At 41.8% G+C, this 21,710-nt stretch overlaps 2 protein-coding genes across 3 annotated transcripts in view; one reads left to right on the top strand and one right to left on the bottom strand.

Moving 5' to 3' along the window:
* LOC127578361 (bcl-2 homologous antagonist/killer-like) overlaps positions 1 to 21,710 on the bottom strand; it is an 81,561-nt gene that overhangs the window by 35,743 nt on the left and 24,108 nt on the right. The window contains exon 4 of one of the 2 annotated variants that reach the window (XM_052030302.1): positions 13,801 to 13,913. The exons of the other annotated variant lie outside the window; for it this stretch is intronic. The gene's annotated coding sequence lies outside the window, so the exon portion shown is untranslated. The remainder of the gene's footprint in view (positions 1 to 13,800; positions 13,914 to 21,710) is intronic. 2 annotated transcript variants of the gene reach the window in all.
* LOC127578359 (polyglutamylase complex subunit TTLL1-like) overlaps positions 11,908 to 21,710 on the top strand; it is a 30,161-nt gene continuing 20,358 nt past the window's right edge. Inside the window, exons 1-2 of the mRNA XM_052030298.1 lie at positions 11,908 to 12,020; positions 18,556 to 18,764. Of these exons, the coding sequence (XP_051886258.1) occupies positions 11,908 to 12,020; positions 18,556 to 18,764 (322 nt within the window). The remainder of the gene's footprint in view (positions 12,021 to 18,555; positions 18,765 to 21,710) is intronic.

A 21,710-nucleotide genomic window follows, 5' to 3' on the forward strand; every position in this document is an offset into this window, starting at 1 on the left:
ACTGGAAGTCTTTCTACTACCCTCTCAGTCCTGATGCAGGGTCTCAGCCCAAAACATCATCTTACACCTTTTGCCTCCACAGATACTGTTTGACCCACTGAGTTCTTCTAGTGTTCTGCTTTTTGCTCCTCATATTGAGAGGTACAACAGGTTAAAGGGGTTATAAAAGAAAACAAGGCTTTGGGAGCAAATGGTATCGCTGCTGAAATTCTAAAACTTGTTGATGAAGAACTTCAGATACAAATTCACCACTACATTCTTCATGTCTGGAGAGGGAGGACATGCCAAGGGATCCCAGTGATGCTGTAATTGTGACCACTTTCAAGAAAGGAGATGTCTGACTGTAGTAACTACAGAGGGGTCTCCCTGCTGACTGCCACAGGAAAGTCATCACCAAGGTCCTCTCTAAAGCTGCTCCCCAAATTTCAGTGTGGGGTCTGCCTATTTAGAGGCATGGTGAATGTGATCCTTATTGCACAGCAGCTGCAAGAGAAGTGCATGGGCAGCATCAACCACTACTTTTGGCTTGTCTCAACCTCATGAAAGCCGTTGATTCTGTCACTTGAGAGCGATTGTCAAGACTTGGCCTCATTTCCGACAGCCCGCAGAAATTCACCGCTATCTTACATTTTGCTTCATGATGGCATGTAACTATTGTCCTAAACAATGGGTCCATAAAAGAACCAATCTCAGTGCCCTCACACTTTGTTCAGTCTTTCTCACTGCAATATTGCCATTCACATCCAACAAGATTCCCACTGGAATGGAACAAATCTACGGGACTAATGGGAAACTGTTCAATGTACATCACCTCCACTCCAGAACTAAGGCAGCCCTAACCTCAATAGTTGAACTGCTATTTCCTCATATGACCTACCTAGAAACGTATATGTTCGAAGGCTTGGGCTCCATCATCAGTGATTCGTTCACTGAACCAAGGAGAGGATGGCCCTTACATTCAACATTTGTAAAACAAAGATCCTCCACCAAACTACTGCTATACAACACTGTCCTCTAACCATAAAGGACCATAACAAAACCCGGAAAAATGTGAATCACTTTCCACATCTCAGGAGAAACTCTCAGTGAAGGACTACGTGTTGAAATTCATCATCACCTCCACTGCTATGGTACAACCTTTGGCAATCTGAGGCAAAGAGTATTTGAAGAGCAGGACCTCAAACCTGGCAGAAAGTTCATGGTCAACCAGGCAGTGATGCCCACCTCCTTTCCACTTCAGGGACATGAACTGCATACAGCAGACTCCTCAGAGCACTGGAGAGTACCACCAGCTCTGTTGCTGCAAAATCCTCCAAATCCATTGACAGGATAAGTGAACCCAACATCATCATTCTCTCCAGGCCCACATTTCCAGCATCAAGTTTCTAATTACACCAACTGACTCTAATGGTCTGATCACATCAGACTCCTGAAATAGGCATTCCACACCATTCAAAACTCCATCATGCCAGCAGTATGCCAAAAGGACAGAGGAAATGCCAATATGATGTTCTAGAGCCTTGCTGAAACAACATAATATCCTCACTGACTTGTGGGAATTGCTAGCCTGCCAGGAATGAAATAAGGAAGAAGTATTGGGAATGGTACTGATAAACTTGAGTCCCTTTACTGGGAGCACAAAGAAATCCAATAAAAACAGTGGAAGGAGTGCACCGCCTCCCTATCTACCTACTCATGCATCAAGCATCTCTGACCCCACCTGCGGCAGAGTCTATGGATCTTACATTGTCCTCAGCAGCCACTTGAGAATGCACAGAAATAGAATGGAAGCAAGTCATCCTTAACCCCAAGGGCTTGAGTAAGAAGAAGACTTGGCTATGGATCTGATTTTCTGCTGCATATACAGGGCTTTGATTAAGCACTTTAAATTATTTGGTCAGATGTGAAAAACTCACTTGTCATGAAGGTTTTGCTGTACTAATTGTATTGGTGAAACTGTGCATTATTGTCTTATTTGCTTTACTTTAATCCAGACCATACCTTGAAATATTTGTGGGCAATTGAATAATAGAACATGTCAGCATATTGATTTTGTGGCTTCACCTAATGCGTTGAAGAACAGTGAGATCATACTTAGTTCTTTGATCAAGGAATCAAAGTTCTACATCCTTTTAGAATGAAAGAGCACTTTCATAAATCAAGAAGGAATGAAATGAAAATATTTTAACATCAAAAGTAAATGAATGGAATTTGAAACAATCATGTTAAAGGAAGCATGAAAATTTTTGACTGAAACCAAAAAGACTGACAGCTCTGCCAATTCTTTATTCTTGAGAAAAAAATCCTACCTTTCACATGGACCAAAAAAACTATCTCTTTAAATGAAAAAAAGCAAGTCATAAGAAACAAAGGTAAATGAGAACAGCCTGAAGAAAGTATGTATGTTAAAACTTAGTAGTACATTGAAATATTGATATCAGCATCTATTGTTCATTTGAATAAATGATTTGAATTAATCCACCAGTTCCCTGTCATATTGTAAATATCACCATCCACTTAAACCATTGAAATCTCTACCCTCCTTATCAATTTTAAAATATTTTGCCATCCTTCCACAATTCCAAAAACTTTAATGTTCTTTCTTCTGGTTCTTCTTCTTCGGTAGTCCTTTGGGATTGAGGATGTCTTGCCTCCACTGTGGTTTTGGGATTCTAAAATGGCTAATGAGGCCAATGTGGAATGTGCAGACTCTTCCACAGATGGGACTGGTGGGACTGATAGGGTAGACTGGTGAATTGTGAATGAGCAGTCATGGGTCCCAATTCCGGTAGGAACGTTGCACTTCTTCAAGGAAGCTTGAACCCTTTTCCTGGTGTGGGAATGGGAAGAGGATTTGAAATGACATGTAGCTGGAAGCTCAAGATGACCATTGCAGACAGAGTGCAGGTGCTCTGCAAAATGGTTGTCTGGTTTTAGCTTGGTCTTGCCAATGTTGAGGAGGTCACATTGCGGGCACTGAATGTGATCGACCAGATTGAAAGAGGTGTAGGTGAATCTCTGCCTCTTCTGAAGGGGCTGTTAAGATCCTTGGATAGTGGCGAAGGGAAGGTGTTTTACACGTCCTATGATTGCAGGGGAAAGTGCCAGGGGATGAGGAGGGGTGGATGGGAAGGGATGACCAGACTAGGGAGTAATGGAGCGAGTGTTCCTCGTGGAAAGCAGAAAGTGGGTGGGGGAGAAGAGAAGATATGGCTGGTGGTGGGATCCTGTTGGAGCTGGTGGAAGTGTCGAAGAATGATATACTGGATGCAGAGGCTAGTGGGGTGAAAACTGAGGATCACGAGATTTCTATTTCTCTTCTGTCTGGGGAGATGGGGATTGATAATCTGCATTCCACAAATGTAAACACCTCAGGCTTTGCTAACAATGTGGCACTTCACACTTTTAGTTGTTAATTTAAGGATGTGTCACTAATAGAGACAAAGAATAAACTACAGTTTGAAATACGGTTAAAATAAACCAATGCATACCTTTGAAATGTTGGCAAGTAAATAGAGCAACCTGGGTTTGGCACATGACAGGAAGCCAGTTCAAAATAATCAGAATCTAAAGAATATGATGCAAAAAACACATTTTACTGCAGTGTGGGGCTTTCAAAAACTTGTTTTGAGAAATATTCCTGCAATTTAGTCAAATTTTCTCCTGAAGTTGTTAGCTTTAAAAGAAAGGCAACTTATAAAATCGCCTGGCATCAGAGAAAGATTTAATTACTGAGTTCCAGATTTCTAAAAGTCCCCTTATTCCAGTGACAGGCATAATAACTTAAAGAAGAAATGCAATGTGTCCTTCACAACAACATGTTTCCGTGTGTGTGGTCCTGGAGCTATTCTGCTTGTCCTAATGTTCCTTCACATTCATCTATAACTATAATTTAAGCAGCAATCTAATGTGACGGTATCTAGACTGTGAGACCTGAAAAGGTACAGATAGGATAAACAAAATGTGATGTGTTGATGATAACTGCTCGTATAATACTTAACTAAGCGTGTATTACTTAGAAATAAGGATATTGCATGTAACTGTGGTTATTTCAAAAACCACTGTCTGTCTACCATAACAGAGTTCTGTTTAGTACATCAGCTGTTGGGTTACCACAGCATGCTAGAAATGACTTAAGCTCTTCCTTAGTAAATAGTATTTAAAGGGCTGTAAGATCACCTTGAGACACACTTCAGCTGATCTACAAGATCGACGACTGAACCCTCTGGAAGACTCCTTCAAGACTTTGTGTCTCAAGGGACTACAGACCCTGTAAGTAATGCTAATTAATTACCTTACTATGTAGTCCATAATATAGAGGAAGAGCATAGTTCTTATTCTCTGATTGCTTTGCCTTGTTATTATTGTTATCATTGAACATATCCAAATTAGTCATATTCAACAAAGTATATTTTATACAAATAGTTTAAGGACTGAAGTATCTTTGGATTAGATAAATAGGTGCTCGAGGTCGATTATAGCGATTACTCCCTGCTGTGTCTAGAGGCCACAGTTAGACCTACTACCTTCTCCTAGTGCAAGGGAGAGTGTTCTATGTCGACACGTTGAGATAAGTCTCTATCCTTCTCATACAGTCTCGAGGGTTGTACCTACCATTCCAAACTGGTAACCTAGACTCGAAGATCTCACCGATAGAATATAGTTCTTTCACAGAGTAGTATCTAGGATACTGGGGTTAACTCAACCGCAGATGAGGAAGCGGTTATCTCAGCAACCGTCGCACTAGTTCCAAGAGAATTTAAGAAAAAATAGCTATCAGGTCCAAAAAATTGAAGGCAACAAACAGCAAGCTGGAGGCCTTTTAAGTTTCTCCAGCTTCTTGTTTGTTGCTCCAGATTTCTGCATTTGCATTCTCCTGTGTCTCCAAAAAGTGAAACATTGAAATAAGGTTAAATGATGCCAATTAACAGAGAAACAACACAAATGCAAGAGGTAAATACAGTAGCCTGAGCTCAATCCATTTTACTGCTTTTCAGTTTACAGAGCTTTTTTTGACAATTCTGCAGCAATGCTCTATCCACCTCTCCCGGCTCAGCTTTGCTGGTTGCCAGGAGACAGCCTCAAATACGAATGAAAAACAAGCGACTCCCATAAATTGCACGTTGGAAAGTTTCTGCGCTGCAGCTTTTCCGGTGTTCCCATCCAGGTAGGGTTTGCCCAGGGGGTTATAGTGAAGTCCGATATTGGTTTTTGGCAAATTCCGGAGACAATTCTCCTCAGATCGGAGTAAGCAACTGTTTGCCTTCGAAATTCATGAAGCAATGGAGAATTTTAAAACAATGCTGGGATTGGTGTGTGCATCAAAGAAGCGGGCTGAGGGAGAGGAAAAATGAAAGGACGTGATTATGAGAACATTAATTTCACGAAATCTTTCAAGCGGTGTTTCATTGACCAGGCGCACCCATGGAGCTGATGAATATTTCTGCAGTATAACCACTGTTGCGTCTGGTCGAGAGACCGTGCAATTGGGGCACTCTGTGTTTGTGTCAGGATACATCAGGGCAAGATGGGTGATGGCAGTTGAAGATTCAGTTTTGTTGCAATTTTTTGAGGAGCTAGATTGGCTGACAGCTCGTTAAAAAGTGCAAGTGAGAAGGATACAATCTTTTACAAGCTCAAGACATCCCTCGGCACATTATAGCCAATTATTGCATTGTAGGAAGCACGGCAGCCCAATTATACAGGATAAAGTCTTACAGAGACAAAAACTGCACACAGACCTATACCGCCTCAGTCAGGCTTCCTTAATGTTTTACTCCAGCCCCCGCGCAATAAAGGCCAATATACTATTTCGCTTCGTAAAATAAAAACAGAGATTACTGGAACTACTTAGCAGGTCAGGCCTCATCTGTGGGAAGAGAAACAGAGCTAACGTTTCAGGTGGAAGACTTTTTGCCTTGGGGTCTTTGGGATCTTGATGACGCTGAGGACAGTGTTGGTAAGGTTAATGTTCTATAGCATGTAGATATCAAGAGAAAAGATGTGTTGGAGCCTTTAGAAAATATTAGGACAGGTAAGTACCCGGGGCCTGACAGAATATTCCCCAGGCTGCTTCGCGAGGCGAGGGAGGAGATTGCTGAACCGTTGGCTAGGATCTTTGAGTCCTCATTATCCACGGGAATGGTACCGGAGGATTGGAGGGTGGCAAATGTTGTCCCCTTATTCAAAAAAAGGTAGTAGGGATAGTCCAGGGAATTACAGACCAGTGAGCCTTACGTCTGTGGTGGGCAAGCTGTTGGAAAGGATTCTAAGAGATAGGATCTATGAGCATTTGGAAAATCATGGACTGATTAGGGACAGCCAACATGGCTTTGTGAAGGGAAGGGCTTGCCTCACAAGCCTGATAGGGTTCTTTGAGGAGGTGACCAGGAAGATTGATGAGGGTAGTTCAGTAGATGTGGTCTATGTGGATTTTAGTAAGGTGTTTGACAAGGTTCCACATGGTAGGCTTCTTCAGAAGGTCAGAGGGCAAGGGATCCAGGGAGGCTTAGCCATGTGGATTCAGAATTGGCTTGCCTGTAGAAAGCAGAGGGTTGTGGTGGAGGGAGTGCATTCAGATCGGTTCTGGGACCTCTACTTTTCATGATATTTATTGATGACTTGGATGAGGGGGTGGAAGGGTGGGTTAGCAAGTTTGCAGCCGACACAAAGGTCGGTGGTGTTGTGGATAGTGTGAAGGACTGTCGAAGGACTGTCGAAGATTGCAGAGGGACATTGATAGGATGCAGAGCTGGGCTGAGAAGTGGCAGATGGAGTTTAATCCGGAGAAGTGTGAGGTGGTACACTTTGGAAGGACTAACTCCAAGGTGGAGAACAAGGTTAATGGCAGGATTCTGGGTAGTGTGGAGGAGCAGAGGGATCTGGGGGTTCATATCCACAGATCACTGAACGTTGCCTCACAGGTGGATAGGGTAGTTAAGAAAGCTTATGGGATGTTAGCTTTCATAAGTCGTGGGATCGAGTTTAAGAGCTGCGAGGTAATGATGAGGCTCTACAAAACTCTGGTTAGACCACACTTGGAGTACTGTGTCCAGTTCTGGTCGCCTCATTATAGGATGGATGTGGAAATGTTGGAAAGGGTGCAGAGGAGATTTACCAGGATGCTGCCTGGATTGGAGAGTATGGATTATGAGGAGAGACTAAGGGAGCTGGGGCTTTACTCATTGGAGAGAAGGAGGATGAGGGGAGACATGATAAGGGGTATAAAAAATATTAAGGGGAATAGATAGAGTGGACAGCCAGCGCCTCTTTCCCAGGGCACCAATGCTCAATACAAGAGGGCATGGCTTTAAGGTAATGGGTGGAAGTTCAAGGGAGGTATCAGAGGGAGGTTTTTCACCCAGAGAGTGGTTGGTGCATGGAAATGCGCTGCCTGGGGTGGTGGTGGAGGCTGAGTTGTTGGTCAAGTTCAGGAGATTGTTAGGTCAGCATATGGAGGAATTTAAAATAGGCAGATATGTGGGAGGAAGGGGTTAGTTAGTCTTAAGCGTGGTTTAAAGGTCGGCACAACATGGTGGGCCGAAGGGCCTGTATTGTGCTGTATTGTTCTATGGTTCTATGTGTCTTTCTAATTGCTTCCTGCGTGTTTGTATTCTTGCTAGTTATTACTAGCTTATCACCTGTTTAAAAATATTCTGTTTCTCTATTCTGTAGGTAACGTCACATTTCTGCACTTTATATTGCACCTGCCACCTTCTTGCCCATTTACTTAACTACCTACATCTATTTGCAGACTTCTTGCACCCTCCTCACAACTCATTTCTCCACCTAACTATCTTTAGCAAAGTTGAGTATGTTACGCTCTGTTTTTCATCAGTTATTAATATAAATTATAAATAGCAACTTATGCTGCTGGTTCATTTGAACAACTTCTGCATTCAGTGCAAAACATCCTGTATACATTGTTCCCCTTTTAACATTGTGAGTGTTAGCCCCAGTTAAACCTAGTTTGCACTAATTAAAGGTACACTGTCCGTATCTCTTAAACAGGGTTCATTTTTGCTACAGCAAACATAGATAGCTGTACAGGAAATGAATGTGATCTGGGGAACAGTGAGAATCACATATATGAGAAAACAGGCTGCAAGGTTTCGGATGCCTCACCAAAGGCCTTAAAGGAGAAAGTGGAAAGGAAGAAATGGTCTGTATCAGTGGGGTCGGGACAGGGTGGTGGTGGTGGTGGGGTGGGGGGGGGAGGTGGGGTTAAGGAGGCCTTCCTAGCACATACTTAGAAAGCAGTGGGGATGGGCTGCATTGGATGCAGTTTTGCCAGATTTACCAGCCTCACCCATGTGTTCCAGGCTGGTGAAACCATCATCAAATGCCATTTCCTTTCAACTCACCTCTGGCCTCAAACACTAATCAATAAACACCTCCATTACTCATTTGCCAATAATCTCAATTAATCAGGCAAATGGGACCAGCTCAGTTAGGCAACTTGATCAGTTGGGCCAAAGGGCCCGTATTCCATGCTGTATCACCCTAGGACTCCATTACTCATACCCAACATTAATCAGCTCTATTGCCGTACAGACTTTTAGCATTGTTCAGTGTCTCAAGTCCCTGCTGCATGATCTTGTTAGTTATTCACCCCTGTTAACCACATAACCTCAACAGATTCCATGCCAGTGACAAATATCCTTTTCTCTAACAGAAGATGCTACACTACCTTGGAATATTCAGCTGGCCTTATGGTTTTACATATTTAGTCACAACTATAATTCAAATGGCATTCTAGTAATAAAAATATTGCAGCATATCTTAGATTTCAGGTCCACAGAACTGAAGCATTGAAATGAGAAGCCAACCAGGAAACTTGCATGTCCAAATCAATAGAGGAGACAGTCCTGGCCATTACTGGATGGCAGTTGCTGAGGGCATAGCCAGCATCTGAGCCAATGCGTTAAATATGATGGTATCTGTATACATAATCTATTTGTTCTTCCTACATTCCACTTCCCCTCAATCCACATTCTTTTCTGAATCACAGGTTGTAAAAGGTGTAATTGATAATTGGTTTATTATTGTCACATGTGCCAAGATACAGTGAAAAGCTTTGTTTGCATGCCATTGAGACAAATCATTCCATACATAAGTACATTGAGGTAGTACAAAAGGAAAAGTAATAACAGAATATAGTGTTACATTTACAGAGAAAATGAAGTGCAGGTAGTCAAGTAAGGTGCAAGGGCCATGATGAGGCAGACTGAGAGATCACAAATTCTTTATCAAACAAGAGGTCCATTCAAGAGTCTTATAACAGTGGGACAGAAACTGTCCCTGAGCCCGGTGGTACATGTTCTCAAACTTTTGTATGTTCTGCCTGATGGAAGGAGGGAGAAGAGAGAATGACCAGGATGGGAAGCCCTTTACTTCCTCGGCCCTGGCTTCCTCTCACCACAACACAAGTAACCCAAGAGTTGCAGCCTGCCAAAGCAGCAAAGGATCAACAAAAAGATACTGATGATGATGAAACCACTCCTTAGTTGATTCTACACTCACAGTTGCTAATTTATACACTGACGATGATCCTGCCTAGCCTATCCATCAGGAACAAATTAGAGTGCAATACTAGTAATTGCAACCCCAATTCCCCATCCATCAATTCTGCATCTTTCCTTCCCTTAGATATCAGTCATAGAGAGATATAGCATGGAAGCATACCCTTCAGCCCACTGAGTCCATGCCAACTATCAAACACCTAGTTTTACGCCAATCCTATCCTAACCTGGAGGAAACCCATGCAATCACAGGGTAAATGCGCAAATTCCACACAGGCAGCACCAAAGGTTAGGATAGAACCTGGGTCGCTGGAGCTTTTTGGCAGCTGCTCTATCAGCTGTGACACCATGCTGTTCTGGACATTCAGCAATGAACCAGCCCATGCTCCTTGACATTGAATTAGGCTGTGTGGCAGGCTCACCAATGCCTGCAAAGCATTTTGTTGTGCATAGTCATCTGCCTTCTTGTATGGACTACTTCACTGATCTGCAGCAATGGGATTTTCTAATTTAACCTCTACATGACAATACCAGGATCTATAGTATGTTTACTGCAATGTACAAAATAAGAGAAAGAAAGATGGGATTAAAAGAGGTAAAAGGGACAAAGCTATAAAAATAGGTTTTCAATATTTTTTAAAAACTTTAAAATCGATTAAATTCCAAAAGAATGGTACTCTGCACTTATAAAATCAAACTTTCAGTGTCAGGAAGGATTTTGACAGTAATTAGGCCTTAACATGTTTTTTAAAAAATTACACCTAAATGCACCAACCCTAACTTTTCCTGGCATATTTAGTAGGTAATTTATGAGTAAGTTCATAACCTCATGCTTTTCATTTGCTTCAGTACCAAATCTATCAACAAGTACCATTGTGATGAAGTGTGTGGAGGAGAGTGTAACTTAGACACTAGGTTCTGAATATCTGCATTTAACTATGTGGGGGTGATGAGTGAAGCTGTGGTCCAATGAACTCCATTATAATAGTGATCACTGATTAGCCTCATCATTATTCTCTGTGCAAAATCCAAATCAATCTGTTTTATTGGCGTTGACTGAAGAATAAAATTTGGCTGGGGCATGGGAAAATTTATTCCTCTTACTTAAGTAATACCATAGAATCCTTTACATCCAACTAGGCCTTGAGTTAATATCTCCTACAAATGATAAAACAACACTCTTTTCAGACTGCATTGCCCAGATTCTGTGCTCAGAGTCTGGGCTAGGATGTGAATCCACAATCTATGGCTTCTGTGATACAAGGTTCAGCTGGCAATTTACGTTCCATTTGGCTCACAATGATCAATGTTTTTTTTATCCCTGGTTATTCTCTCTTAAGTTATGGGTGTCACTGACTACTCTGACATTTAATGCCTATCCCTAGTTGCTTAATGAGAAAGTGATGGTAGCTTTTTTCCTTCAGCACTTTAATATAACTGATGGCTTGCAAGGCCACTTCAGAGGGCAAACACATCAAGAGTCAAGCACGTTGGCATGCAAGTGGAGTCACATCTGGTTTTATTTCCATATTTGTAAAACTGAATTCAAATTCTCAATCTTCCATAGTGGTATATAAACTCAAGAACAAATAATAAAACATGAATTTAGGAGTGAAATCTTGCCAAAATTATTTAGGATATATTTTTAAAAATCATTGAAGAAACATCAACACCACAGGTGTTCTTGTGCATAAACCACAACAGGTTAGCATACAGGTGCAAATAGTTAGTAAGGCAAATGGCATATTGGCCTTTATTGGAGTTTAGAAATAGAGCAGTACTGTTACAATTGCATAGAGTGTTGGTGAGGTTGCACCTAGAGTATTGTGTACAGTTTTGATCCCTTTGTTTAAGGAAGGATACACCAGCACTGGAGGCAGTTCAGAACTGATTCACTAAGTTAATTCCTGGAATGAGGGGGTTGCCCTGTCACGAACAACTAAAAAGTCAGATCTGTATTCTCTGGAGTTCACAGGGATGAGGGTGATCTTATTGAAGTATATAAGATCCTCAGGGGGCATGACAGGATAGATGTTAAAATGTTTCTCCCAGTGAGACTCTTGAAGGAAGGGATATAGTTATGAGATAAAAGAGCATCATTTAAAACATGTGTGTAGGATTTTTTTCTCACAGAGGGTAGGGAATTTTTGGAATCCTCTTCCCCTGAAGGTAGTGGAGGCTAGATCACTGGAGGTGAGCTGGCACAGAAGAGGAGCTGAGGCCTGGGGCAGATATGTCATGATCATATTGAATAAAGGACAGGCTTAGTGGCTTACTCCTGCTCTTATTTTCTTATGTTCTTATATACACATCTTAGTTTTAAACATTCTGTTTATTTTTGACAGCATTAACTGAACCTGCAGCAGTTCAAGTGCTTCAAAAGCCCATGGCAGGGAAACTAAAATGGGTTTCGGATATTGACAAGTCTGTGCTCGTAAATAATTTTCAAAAAAGAGGCTGGATCCAGGTTTCAGAAAATGAAAACTGGAACTTTTATTGGTGAGTAAATTGTTTAATAGTAAGTGAATGGCTGCAGACCTGGTTATTGTGGGTGTAGTATTTGGAGTCATAGATAAAATTCATTAGTTTGGAGCATTTTGAAGGAAGCACCCCATTGTAGTGACATTACATGCAGGAAGCAGAAACTGAAGCTGTGTCATGGCAGCAAAGTGAATATTATGTTTGGAGATATTCATCTAGGAGGGACAAGAAGAATCTTCTCTGGTTAACCATAAATTGTGGACCATATGTTGGGGCTCCACCAAGGTTGGGGAATGTTGAGGGAATGTCAATAGGAAGGAGGGATATTTCGTATAGCAGCAGTCTATAGAGGTATATATTCAACCAACTGCAACTTGTTTAAAAAAGGAGTGCTATATCATGCGTGTGAAAAAGTACCTTGTGAAAGCCAGGGTAAAAAAATGAAGGCAGCAGAGTATACATGTGAGAGTTGGTGTTGGCATACCTCAAAAAGCCTCTGAAAAGTTTTAATGGAAAACTGGCTGGAGCTTTAGTCCTTAAAAGCTTAGCAGTGCAGCATGTCTGACAGGAGATGACATGAAGGCGCAAAATGGCTGTCAAGTCTACCTTGCAATCTTACAACTCTACTATTGCATGTTTACACAACCCCATTCACGTCTGACACTTGTTTAAACTACAGTGTATAATTGAAAACCTTGTCACATTGCTATTTTGCAAATAAAATTTTTAGAATACTTTTGACCAATGAACCTCTTATACAGTTTTAGAATATTGAATGTAGCCAAGCAACATGACACATGGAGGTACATATCTTCTATAGAATTTCTTCTCCTCCTATAACTGCCACTACAGGGCACTACAGCTTTACTTTGATGACAAAACAAACAGTACAAAGTAGATATGAACTGGTGGAGGAAGGGCCTAAAAAAAGCCCTATATCCCCCAATAACAGAGGAACCTGGACAATCATGCATGTAAGAGGAAATAGAAAAGAATGAATATAGGCATCTTGGTCAAATTCAGAGCTAACACAAATGTTTAATATTCCCTATTAAAATGAAGAGCAGGGAATAATAAATGGAGGCATTGGGCATACTGGAAGTCATCAAACATTTTGTAGAGTTAATATTTTCAGATGCAAACTTTGAAGCGATATGTTAGAGAAAGCATTCCAATGTTAGTCCACTTTTTGTCATTGTACATGTAAAAGAAAAAGAACTTGCACTTTAACAGTGCCCTTCACAGCCTTTCGGATGGCCCAAGTGCCTACAGTTAATGAAATACCTGCAAAAAGCAGTCATGGTTGTAATGTGAGAAATCCTGCAGCCAATTTGTGCATGGCAATCTCCTACAAAGAGAGGGTCTTGGTTTCAGGTTTCATCCAAAATACAGCACTTCTGTGTTGCTTTCTCTCTGTGCTGCAGGAAAGGTTGCCCTAGATTTTTATGGTCAAGTCATTAGAATGGTAATTGTATCCAGAACCTTCTGGCTCAAGGCAAGAGTGTATCCAGTTGAACCATTGCTGACATTAATTGTTTGACAGCACTCCCAATGTCCAACCATGAGGCACAAATGTTACAAACATAATTGCAATAACACACAATTAGCAAAATTATGAATGAGAAGGTTAACCATACCACACTAATTCATACTTGTAGATATATTTTGGTGTATTTCCATTGTAATATTCAACTCTTTCTCACTGATTCTTGGATACTTAACTCAGGTGCCCATCTAGGAGTTATTCCAGAATATACTTTAAGTAAAGAAAACTTACAGGTTGCACCTGCTCTTTTACCTCCTCTGCTCTTTTACCTCCTCTTTTGTTGTTCCAGTTGAAGGAGTGATTTGTTTGTACTACTTACAATGTAGTTCACTGCATTTGGTGTTCATGATGTGGTCTCTTCTACACTGGAAAAAATAGAAGCAGATTGAATGACCACTTTGCAGGACACCATTGTTCAGAACACAAGTGTATAGTTCGCTGAAAGCAATGTCTCAGGTAGACAGGGTGATGAAGGTGGCGTTTGGCATGCTGGCCTTCACTGGTTGGGGCATCGGGTATAGGAGTTGGGAAGTTATGTTGCAGTTACACAAGATGTTGGTGAGGCCTCACTTGGAGTATTGTGCACAGTTTTAGGCATGCTCTTATAGGAAACATGTTATTAAACTAGAAAGAATGCAGAAAAGATTTACCAGGATGTTGCCTGGACTTGGGAAGGCCTGAGTTACAAGGAGAGGTTGCATAGACTAGGACTTTATTCCCTGGAATGTAGGAGAGTGAGGGGTGACCTGTTAGAGGTGTATAAGATCATGAGGGGCATAGACAGGGTGAAAGCACATGGTCTTTTTTCCCAGGGAGGGGGTGCTAAAAACAAGAGGGCATAGGTTTAAGATCAGAGGCGAGAGATTTAAAAGGGACTTCAGGGGCAGCTTCTTCATGCAAAGGGTGGTGCGTATTTGGAATGAGCTGCCAGAAATAGTGGTTCAGGCAGGCACATTAGCAACGTTTAAAAGCCATCTAGATAAGTACATGGATAGGAGATGTTTAGAGGGCTATGGGCCAAACACGGGCAGATGGGACTAGATCGCTGGGCAACATGGTTGGCATGGACAAGTTGGGCAAAGGGCCTGTTTCCATGGTATAAGACCTGAGTTTCCAACTGCCTGTCATTTTAATTCCCCATCCCACTTTGATTTCTCTTTAGCTTCCTACAATCTTCCAATGAAGCTTAACACAAGCTTAAGGAGCAGCACCTCATCTTGAAACATTGCATATTACTGCCCCAAATACAACAATTTCAGTTCATCAACCATTCGAATCTTGTATCTTACATTTCCAACATTAGGTTTTTTTTCTGCTTCACTTTTGGAATTTCAGGTTTCTTTTATCTTCTCCATTTTGCACTTCTTCCACACACAACTTCATCACTTCTCTTTAGCCAGCAGCACCACCACTGCTCCAGGTGTTGACGGAATGCTTTGATCCTACAGTCTCTCATATTACTTCCTGTTGGATGTTATGGAAACTGCTGTCTCCTCCACTCATTGTTTGCCTGAACAGCTCATCCTCAGCCACTGCTGAGCTTGTTGCCATATAGAAGTCTCCTTCTCAAACTATATCATGTTTAAACTTGGAAAAAATTAGGAGTGGTACTGTCGACCCTTCGCTTAAATTTGAGGATATTTGGAGTCCATTTATTCAATATTTCCACATGATGTAGATCCCCTTTCAATAACTTTCCAACTTGGAGGAACAGAGTTGACGACATAATATTGCTCTGTTTCTACTGAGAAATTTTAGCCCAGATTTTTTTTCTTTTTTTTTGTTGTTTGTTTTTTTTGGAAATTTTTTTTTAGTTTATATTGTTTACAATTTTTCTTATTGATTTGGTTTTTTTGAAATTTATATAATAAATCTTTTTCTTTCCTTTCTTTTACATTATATTCATTTACTAAGAGATTGTTGGATCTACAGATTTTTTTATATTGTATTGTTCTTTATGATTATCTATGCCATGATTGTTATCCTGATCTCTTTGTATTACATGTATAAATATTGACGCTATATATCAATCTGTATTAATTTGAAAACTAATAAAAAGATTGAAAAAGAAAGAAGTCTCCACGCTAGGGGAGACAGTAGCTTCCATCATACCCAACAGGAGATGATGACAGAGACCATAGGATACAGGCTGACTGTCAACACGGAGCAGCTGCTGCCAGTCCCCAGCAATAGCCCACTCTCACCGAGCTGGCCAGGTGCAGCCCTGGGCATTGCATCTCAGCACCGAGTGGCCACAACGCTTGTTCTCACCAGCCCTCACAGGCAGCCTCTCCGCAGAGCCATTCCTCTCTGCGGGAGTGCCAGGAACAAAGCAGATATTTGTGCCAAGTTCCCTGCACAGCAGTGTGCAGCATGTGAACTGGTGTATTTTTTAAAGGACAGGAGGTATGTACCTGTGAGTGTTCAGGCTGGAGGGCCAAGAGTGCCATAATGAATCAGCACTCTGTGGGCTAGTGCTGAGCAAGGTAGCAGTATAAATGGATTGCACTCTGGTTTACCTATTGCTTTGTAATATCTCAATTTGGGTAAATTTACTTCATGCTGCTGTGAAAGCTTTGTTGTAAATGATGTCAATGTGACAGTAATACAGATCCAGCAAAATGGAGCTTCATCCAGCCTCCAGTATGTACTCCATTCCTGTCATGTTGCCACGGTAGCTGATAAACTTATCTTGATGTTCGTTCATTTACCCTTCGTGCTACTGAAAGAGGAGACTTGAATGGGTGGGGCAGGAGAATCATGTTTCAGTGTTAGCTTCAGAAATATGTCAGTGAAGTTTCTCCTTTGTGTTTGCATTCTTTATCCTCTGTACTTAACATACAATGCAATGACCTGAAGTATCAAAATGACAAAGATTAGAGTTCAAAATGTGATGAATTTAAGGCTAATATAAAAAAGGTGAGGAAGCAAAAACAAAGGTTATAGATCTACGCAAGCTGGGAAAGTTAATGCGGTTTGGTGTGTTTACGTTTTGTTACCCTGGTGGTTTTGGAAACACATTCCAGTAAATCTGATGGTAGTGAAGCCCACTATTCTGTATGGAGTTGCTATTCTACACAAACAACACATTTAGGGCAGTGTAGATCTAGCAGAGTGTAGATAATGCAGCATAGAATATTCCAGTTTTAGTATAGCTTTAAAGTGGCTTGCCAGGATTTTGTACTGTAGCAACTAAATGAACTGCAGGGAAATTTACTACCAGAGAACTCCAGTACTAATCCCATACCCACACCATTTACCTCCTCCTCAGTTAAATAGTCTGCCAGTTCCCCAAGCTCAGTTGTAAAGAATGCTCACTGGACCTAGGTACGCTGTCGGTTCTAGTAGAAATATAGCCCAAGATGAATCCCTGATTTTATAAAAAAGAGACCTGGAAAAAGAAGAGGGCACTGAAATGGTGCCTACTTTGGATCAACTCCTCAGGCAATCGAACACAGAGAGCCAGGTATGGAAAGCATCTGGTACACACAGGTGCGTGCATGGGCTGAATCCCACTGGATGTCAGAACCGCTGGTGTTAGGCCATGCAAAGGCAGTTAAGTTTGGCACTACCTTCCTTGCAGTAATAAATGAGATAATATTGTACCAATTGACAGATCGTGTGCCAAATCTGTTTGCTCCACTTCTTCATTGCCCTTGGAATTCAGCAGCAGGACCCAGTTTGCTGAGATTCCCTGGCACTTATGCAGGATATTACCTTTTGAATCCTGTAACAGGTTAGACCAAGCATAAGATATGAGACTCTAATGTTTTCAAAAGAAGGGGTAGTACTGCAAATAAGGAGCAAAGGCAAAGAAAAGTTCTGTTTAAAAAAAATAAAAGTTAATTTAATGTTAGATTCAAGTTTTTAGGTGTTATTTTTTCATTATTTACTTTTATCTTAATAGCTTTTAAATCTTTGAATGCCAAAGACACATAAAATTACTAAGCTACCATTCACAGCAAAGTTGGTGGTGGATCTTTGCCAGCTTAAAACATACTCAGGTGAGTTTTTGGGGTGGAGCTTCCTCATGGCGCCATCAGCATCCCTGCTCTGTTCAGATTACACTGCTGGAGTACAAGAAGATTTGGCCAGCCACATTGGCCCCTGACCAGCTAAGCACGGGCACACGTGTGTGTGTCTGTGTGTGTGTTGGTGGGGTGAGGAAATGGATGTCAAATCTTGGTGAGTGGGGACAAGGCAGGGCTAACCAAATGTGCCTTATTTTTTTCCAGTTTTGTAGTCCTTTCAGTAAGAGTGGGATATTCTCAAATGAGAAATTTTGGCTGCAACTTAAGGTATACCACAGTGCTACAATAACACAAATGTAACACAACCTCCATTCCTTAGTTTTAACTGACCCAAAATGGTAGTCTTCAATCTGTTCAAAACCAGATAAGTACTAACGACATAATAAAAATAATCCTTATTATAGTGTCCAAAAATACAATAAAATTTCCTTTTGTTCCTTGCGGTAGGGGATATCAAAATTTGTATTCCCTTTGTGACAGTAACACGTATTTCAAGATTAAATTCGAATGCAGTGTTAACTTCCAGCTTTACAACTTATTGCCAATATCTATGGGTAGGGTGGTGCAATGTTTTTGAAACTTGTAAGCCTTGGGTGAGTTTCCAGAAAACATGAACTCAAATCCTACTCTGGAAATTTGAGAATTTCAATTCAGGTTAAAATAAAAAGAAATTAATAAAAATCTTGTATTAGCATTGCTAATGTATTTCCAGGAACACATGGAACGCAGTGCTGGAGAGAGAGGTTCGCTGCAACCTTCTCTTGGCAAACAATGACAGGTAATATACAGTAGCCCTGACAGTGTATCCCACATTATCAGTTTGAGTTCTTCCATTTCTCACAGTAACTGATCTAATAGCTTTGGAATGTACTATATTTTGGATATTTTATGTTGCTTACTATCATATTTGTATTTCCTAAGATGAAATAATATTTTGTCAATATATTTTTTTTCTGGGCTCACTTGAACCTTGCAGGATGAATGTACAGACCATCCGCAATGTCTTTAGTGTTGAAAATGGCTATCGTCTTTCGGATGATCAAATCGTAAACCACTTTCCCAATCACTATGAGCTGACCAGGAAGGACTTAATGGTTAAGAATATAAAACGTTACCGCAAAGAGCTTGATAAAGAGGGAAACCCTCTAGCAGAAAAGGATGAGAATGGCAAATACATTCATTTAGGTAACCATATTATATTATTTATACCTGTTTCGATTTGTAGCTGAATTAACAGCAAATATAAATTAATATGCTGTTATTTCCAGATTACTAAAATTGTAATATTGTAGAACAAATAAAAATAGAACATGCTGGAAACAGCAGGTCAGGCAGCAGCTGTGGAAAGAGGAACAGAGCTAATTTTTCAGGTCAAAGATTCTTCATCAGAATTGTGATCTTCATTCACTGTTGTAGAATAAATGTTCAGTGTATATATTGCAGTTGTGAATTATCAAACATTGACTGTATGGGCAAAACACTTGCCAACAACAGAAATCATTGAACCAAAGAATAACACAATAAATCACTACAGAACCATAGAACCATACCATAGAACCACACAGCACAAAACAGGCCCTTCGGCCCACCATGTTGTGCCGTCCATCAAACCACCCTCACACTACCTAACCCCTTCCTCCCGCATATCCCCCCATCCCACACTCCTCCATATGCCTATCCAACAAGCTCTTGAACCTGTCCAATGTATCTGCCTCCACCACCACCCCAGGCAGTGCATTCCATGCACCAACCACTCTCTGGGTGAAAAACCTCCCCCTGACATCTCCCCTGAACCTCCCACCTATAACCTTAAAGCCATGCCCTCTCATCTTGAGCATTGGTGCCCTGGGAAGGAGGCGCTGACTGTCTACTCTATCTATTCCTCTCAATATTTTATATACCTCTATCATGTCTCCTCTCATCCTCCTCCTTTCCAGTGAATAAAGCCCTAGCACCTTAAGCCTCTCCTCATATTCAATACTCTCTAATCCAGGCAGCATCCTGGTAAATCTCCTTTGCACCCTCTCCAATGCCTCCACATCCTTCCTATAATGAGGCGACCAGAACTGAACACAGTACTCTAAGTGTGGCCTAACTAGAGTTTTGTAAAGCTGCATCATCACCTCGCGCCTCTTAAACTCAATCCCGCGATTTATGAAAGCCAACATCCCATTGGCCTTCTTAACTGCTCTTTCCACCTGTGAGGCAACTTTCAATGAACTGTGAATATGAACCCCCAGATCCCTCTGCTCCTCCACACTGCCAAGTACCTTGCCGTTTACCCTGTACACTGCCCTGGAGTTTGTCCTTCCAAAGCGTACCACCTCACACTTCTCCGGATTGAACTCCATCTGCCACTTGTCAGCCCAGCTCTGCATCCTATCAATATCCCTCTGTAAGCTCCGACAGCCCTCCACACTATCCACAACACCGCCTATCTTAGTGTCGTCCGCAAACTTACTAACCCAGCCCTCCACCCCCTCATCTAAGTCATCTATAAATATCACAAAAAGTAGAGGTCCCAGGACCGATCCCTGTGGGACACCACTAGTCACTGCCTTCCAATCTGAGGGCACTCCTTCCACCACAACCCTCTGCTTTCTACATGCAAGCCAATTCCTAATCCACACAGCCAAGCCTCCTTGGATCCCTTGGCCTCTGACCTTCTGAAGAAGCCTACCGTGAGGAACCTTATCAAACGCCTTACTAAAATCCATGTAAACCACATCCACCGCACTGCCCTCATCAATCTTCCTGGTCACCTCCTCAAAGAACTCTATCAGGCTTGTGAGGCAAGATCTTCCCTTCACAAAGCCATGCTGGCTGTCCCTAATCAGTCCATGATTCTCTAGGTGTTCATAAATCCTATCCCTTAGAATCCTTTCTAACAGCTTACCCACCACAGACGTGAGACTCACCGGTCTATAATTCCCTGGCCTATCCCTATTACCTTTTTTGAACAAGGGGACAACATTCGCAACCCTCCAATCCTCTGGCACCATCCCCATGGACAACGAGGACTCAAAGATCCTTACCAGCGGTTCAACAATCTCCACCCTAGCCTCTCGAAGCAGCCTGGGGAAAATCCCGTCAGGCCCCGGAGATTTATCTGTCTTAATATTATTTAACAACTTCGACACATCCTCTCTTTTGATATCTACAACCTCGAGAACATTACCCCTACCAGCACTCCCTTCCGCGTCATCAAGACCCCTCTCCCTGGTGAATACCGAAGAGAAGCACTCATTGAGAACTTCTCCCACTTCCGCCGCCTCCAGGCAAATTCTCCCACCTTTGTCCTTAATCGGACCTACCTTTACCCTAGCCATCCTCCTACCCTTCACGTACTTGAAAAAGGCCTTGGGATTTTCCTTAACCCTACTAGCCAACGCCTTTTCATGTCCCCTTCTAGCTCTCCTCAGCCCTTTCTTAAGTTCCTTCCTCGCTACCCTATATTCCTCACGGGCCCTGTCTGAACCTTGCTGCTTATACCTCATGTATGCTACCTTCTTCTCCCTAACAAGTCGTTCCACCTCTCTCGTCACCCACGGTTCCTTCACCCTGCCATTCTTTCTCTGCCTCACCGGGACATATTTATCCCTAACATCCTGCATAAGATCCCTGAATATCGACCACATCTCCATGGTACATTTTCCTTCAAAAAGGATATCCCAATGTACACTCCCAAGTTCTCTCCTTATAGCCTCATGATTCGCCCTTCCCCAATTAAAAATCCTCTTGTCCTCTCTGCACCTGTCCCTGTCCATGACAATTTTAAAGGTTATGGAGCAATGGTCACTGTCCCCCAAATGCTCACCCACCAATAGATCCTTCACCTGTCCCGGTTCATTTCCTAAAACTAGATCTAGCATGGCATTCCCTCTAGTCGGCCTGTCAACATACTGCGTCAGGAATCCCTCCTGGACACATTTAACAAATTCCGTCCCATCTAAACCTTTGGCACTAAGCAGGTTCCAGTCTATATTTGGGAAGTTGAAGTCTCCCATGATAACAACCCTGTTATTTTTGCTTCTCTCCAAACACTGCCTGCCAATCTGCTCCTCTATATCTCTACTGCTACCGGGGGGCCTATAGAATACTCCTAGTAGAGTAACTGCTCCTTTCTTGTTC

This window comes from Pristis pectinata, chromosome 15 (assembly GCF_009764475.1).
Source record: "Pristis pectinata isolate sPriPec2 chromosome 15, sPriPec2.1.pri, whole genome shotgun sequence".
NCBI classification, from domain to species: Eukaryota; Metazoa; Chordata; class Chondrichthyes; order Rhinopristiformes; family Pristidae; genus Pristis; species Pristis pectinata.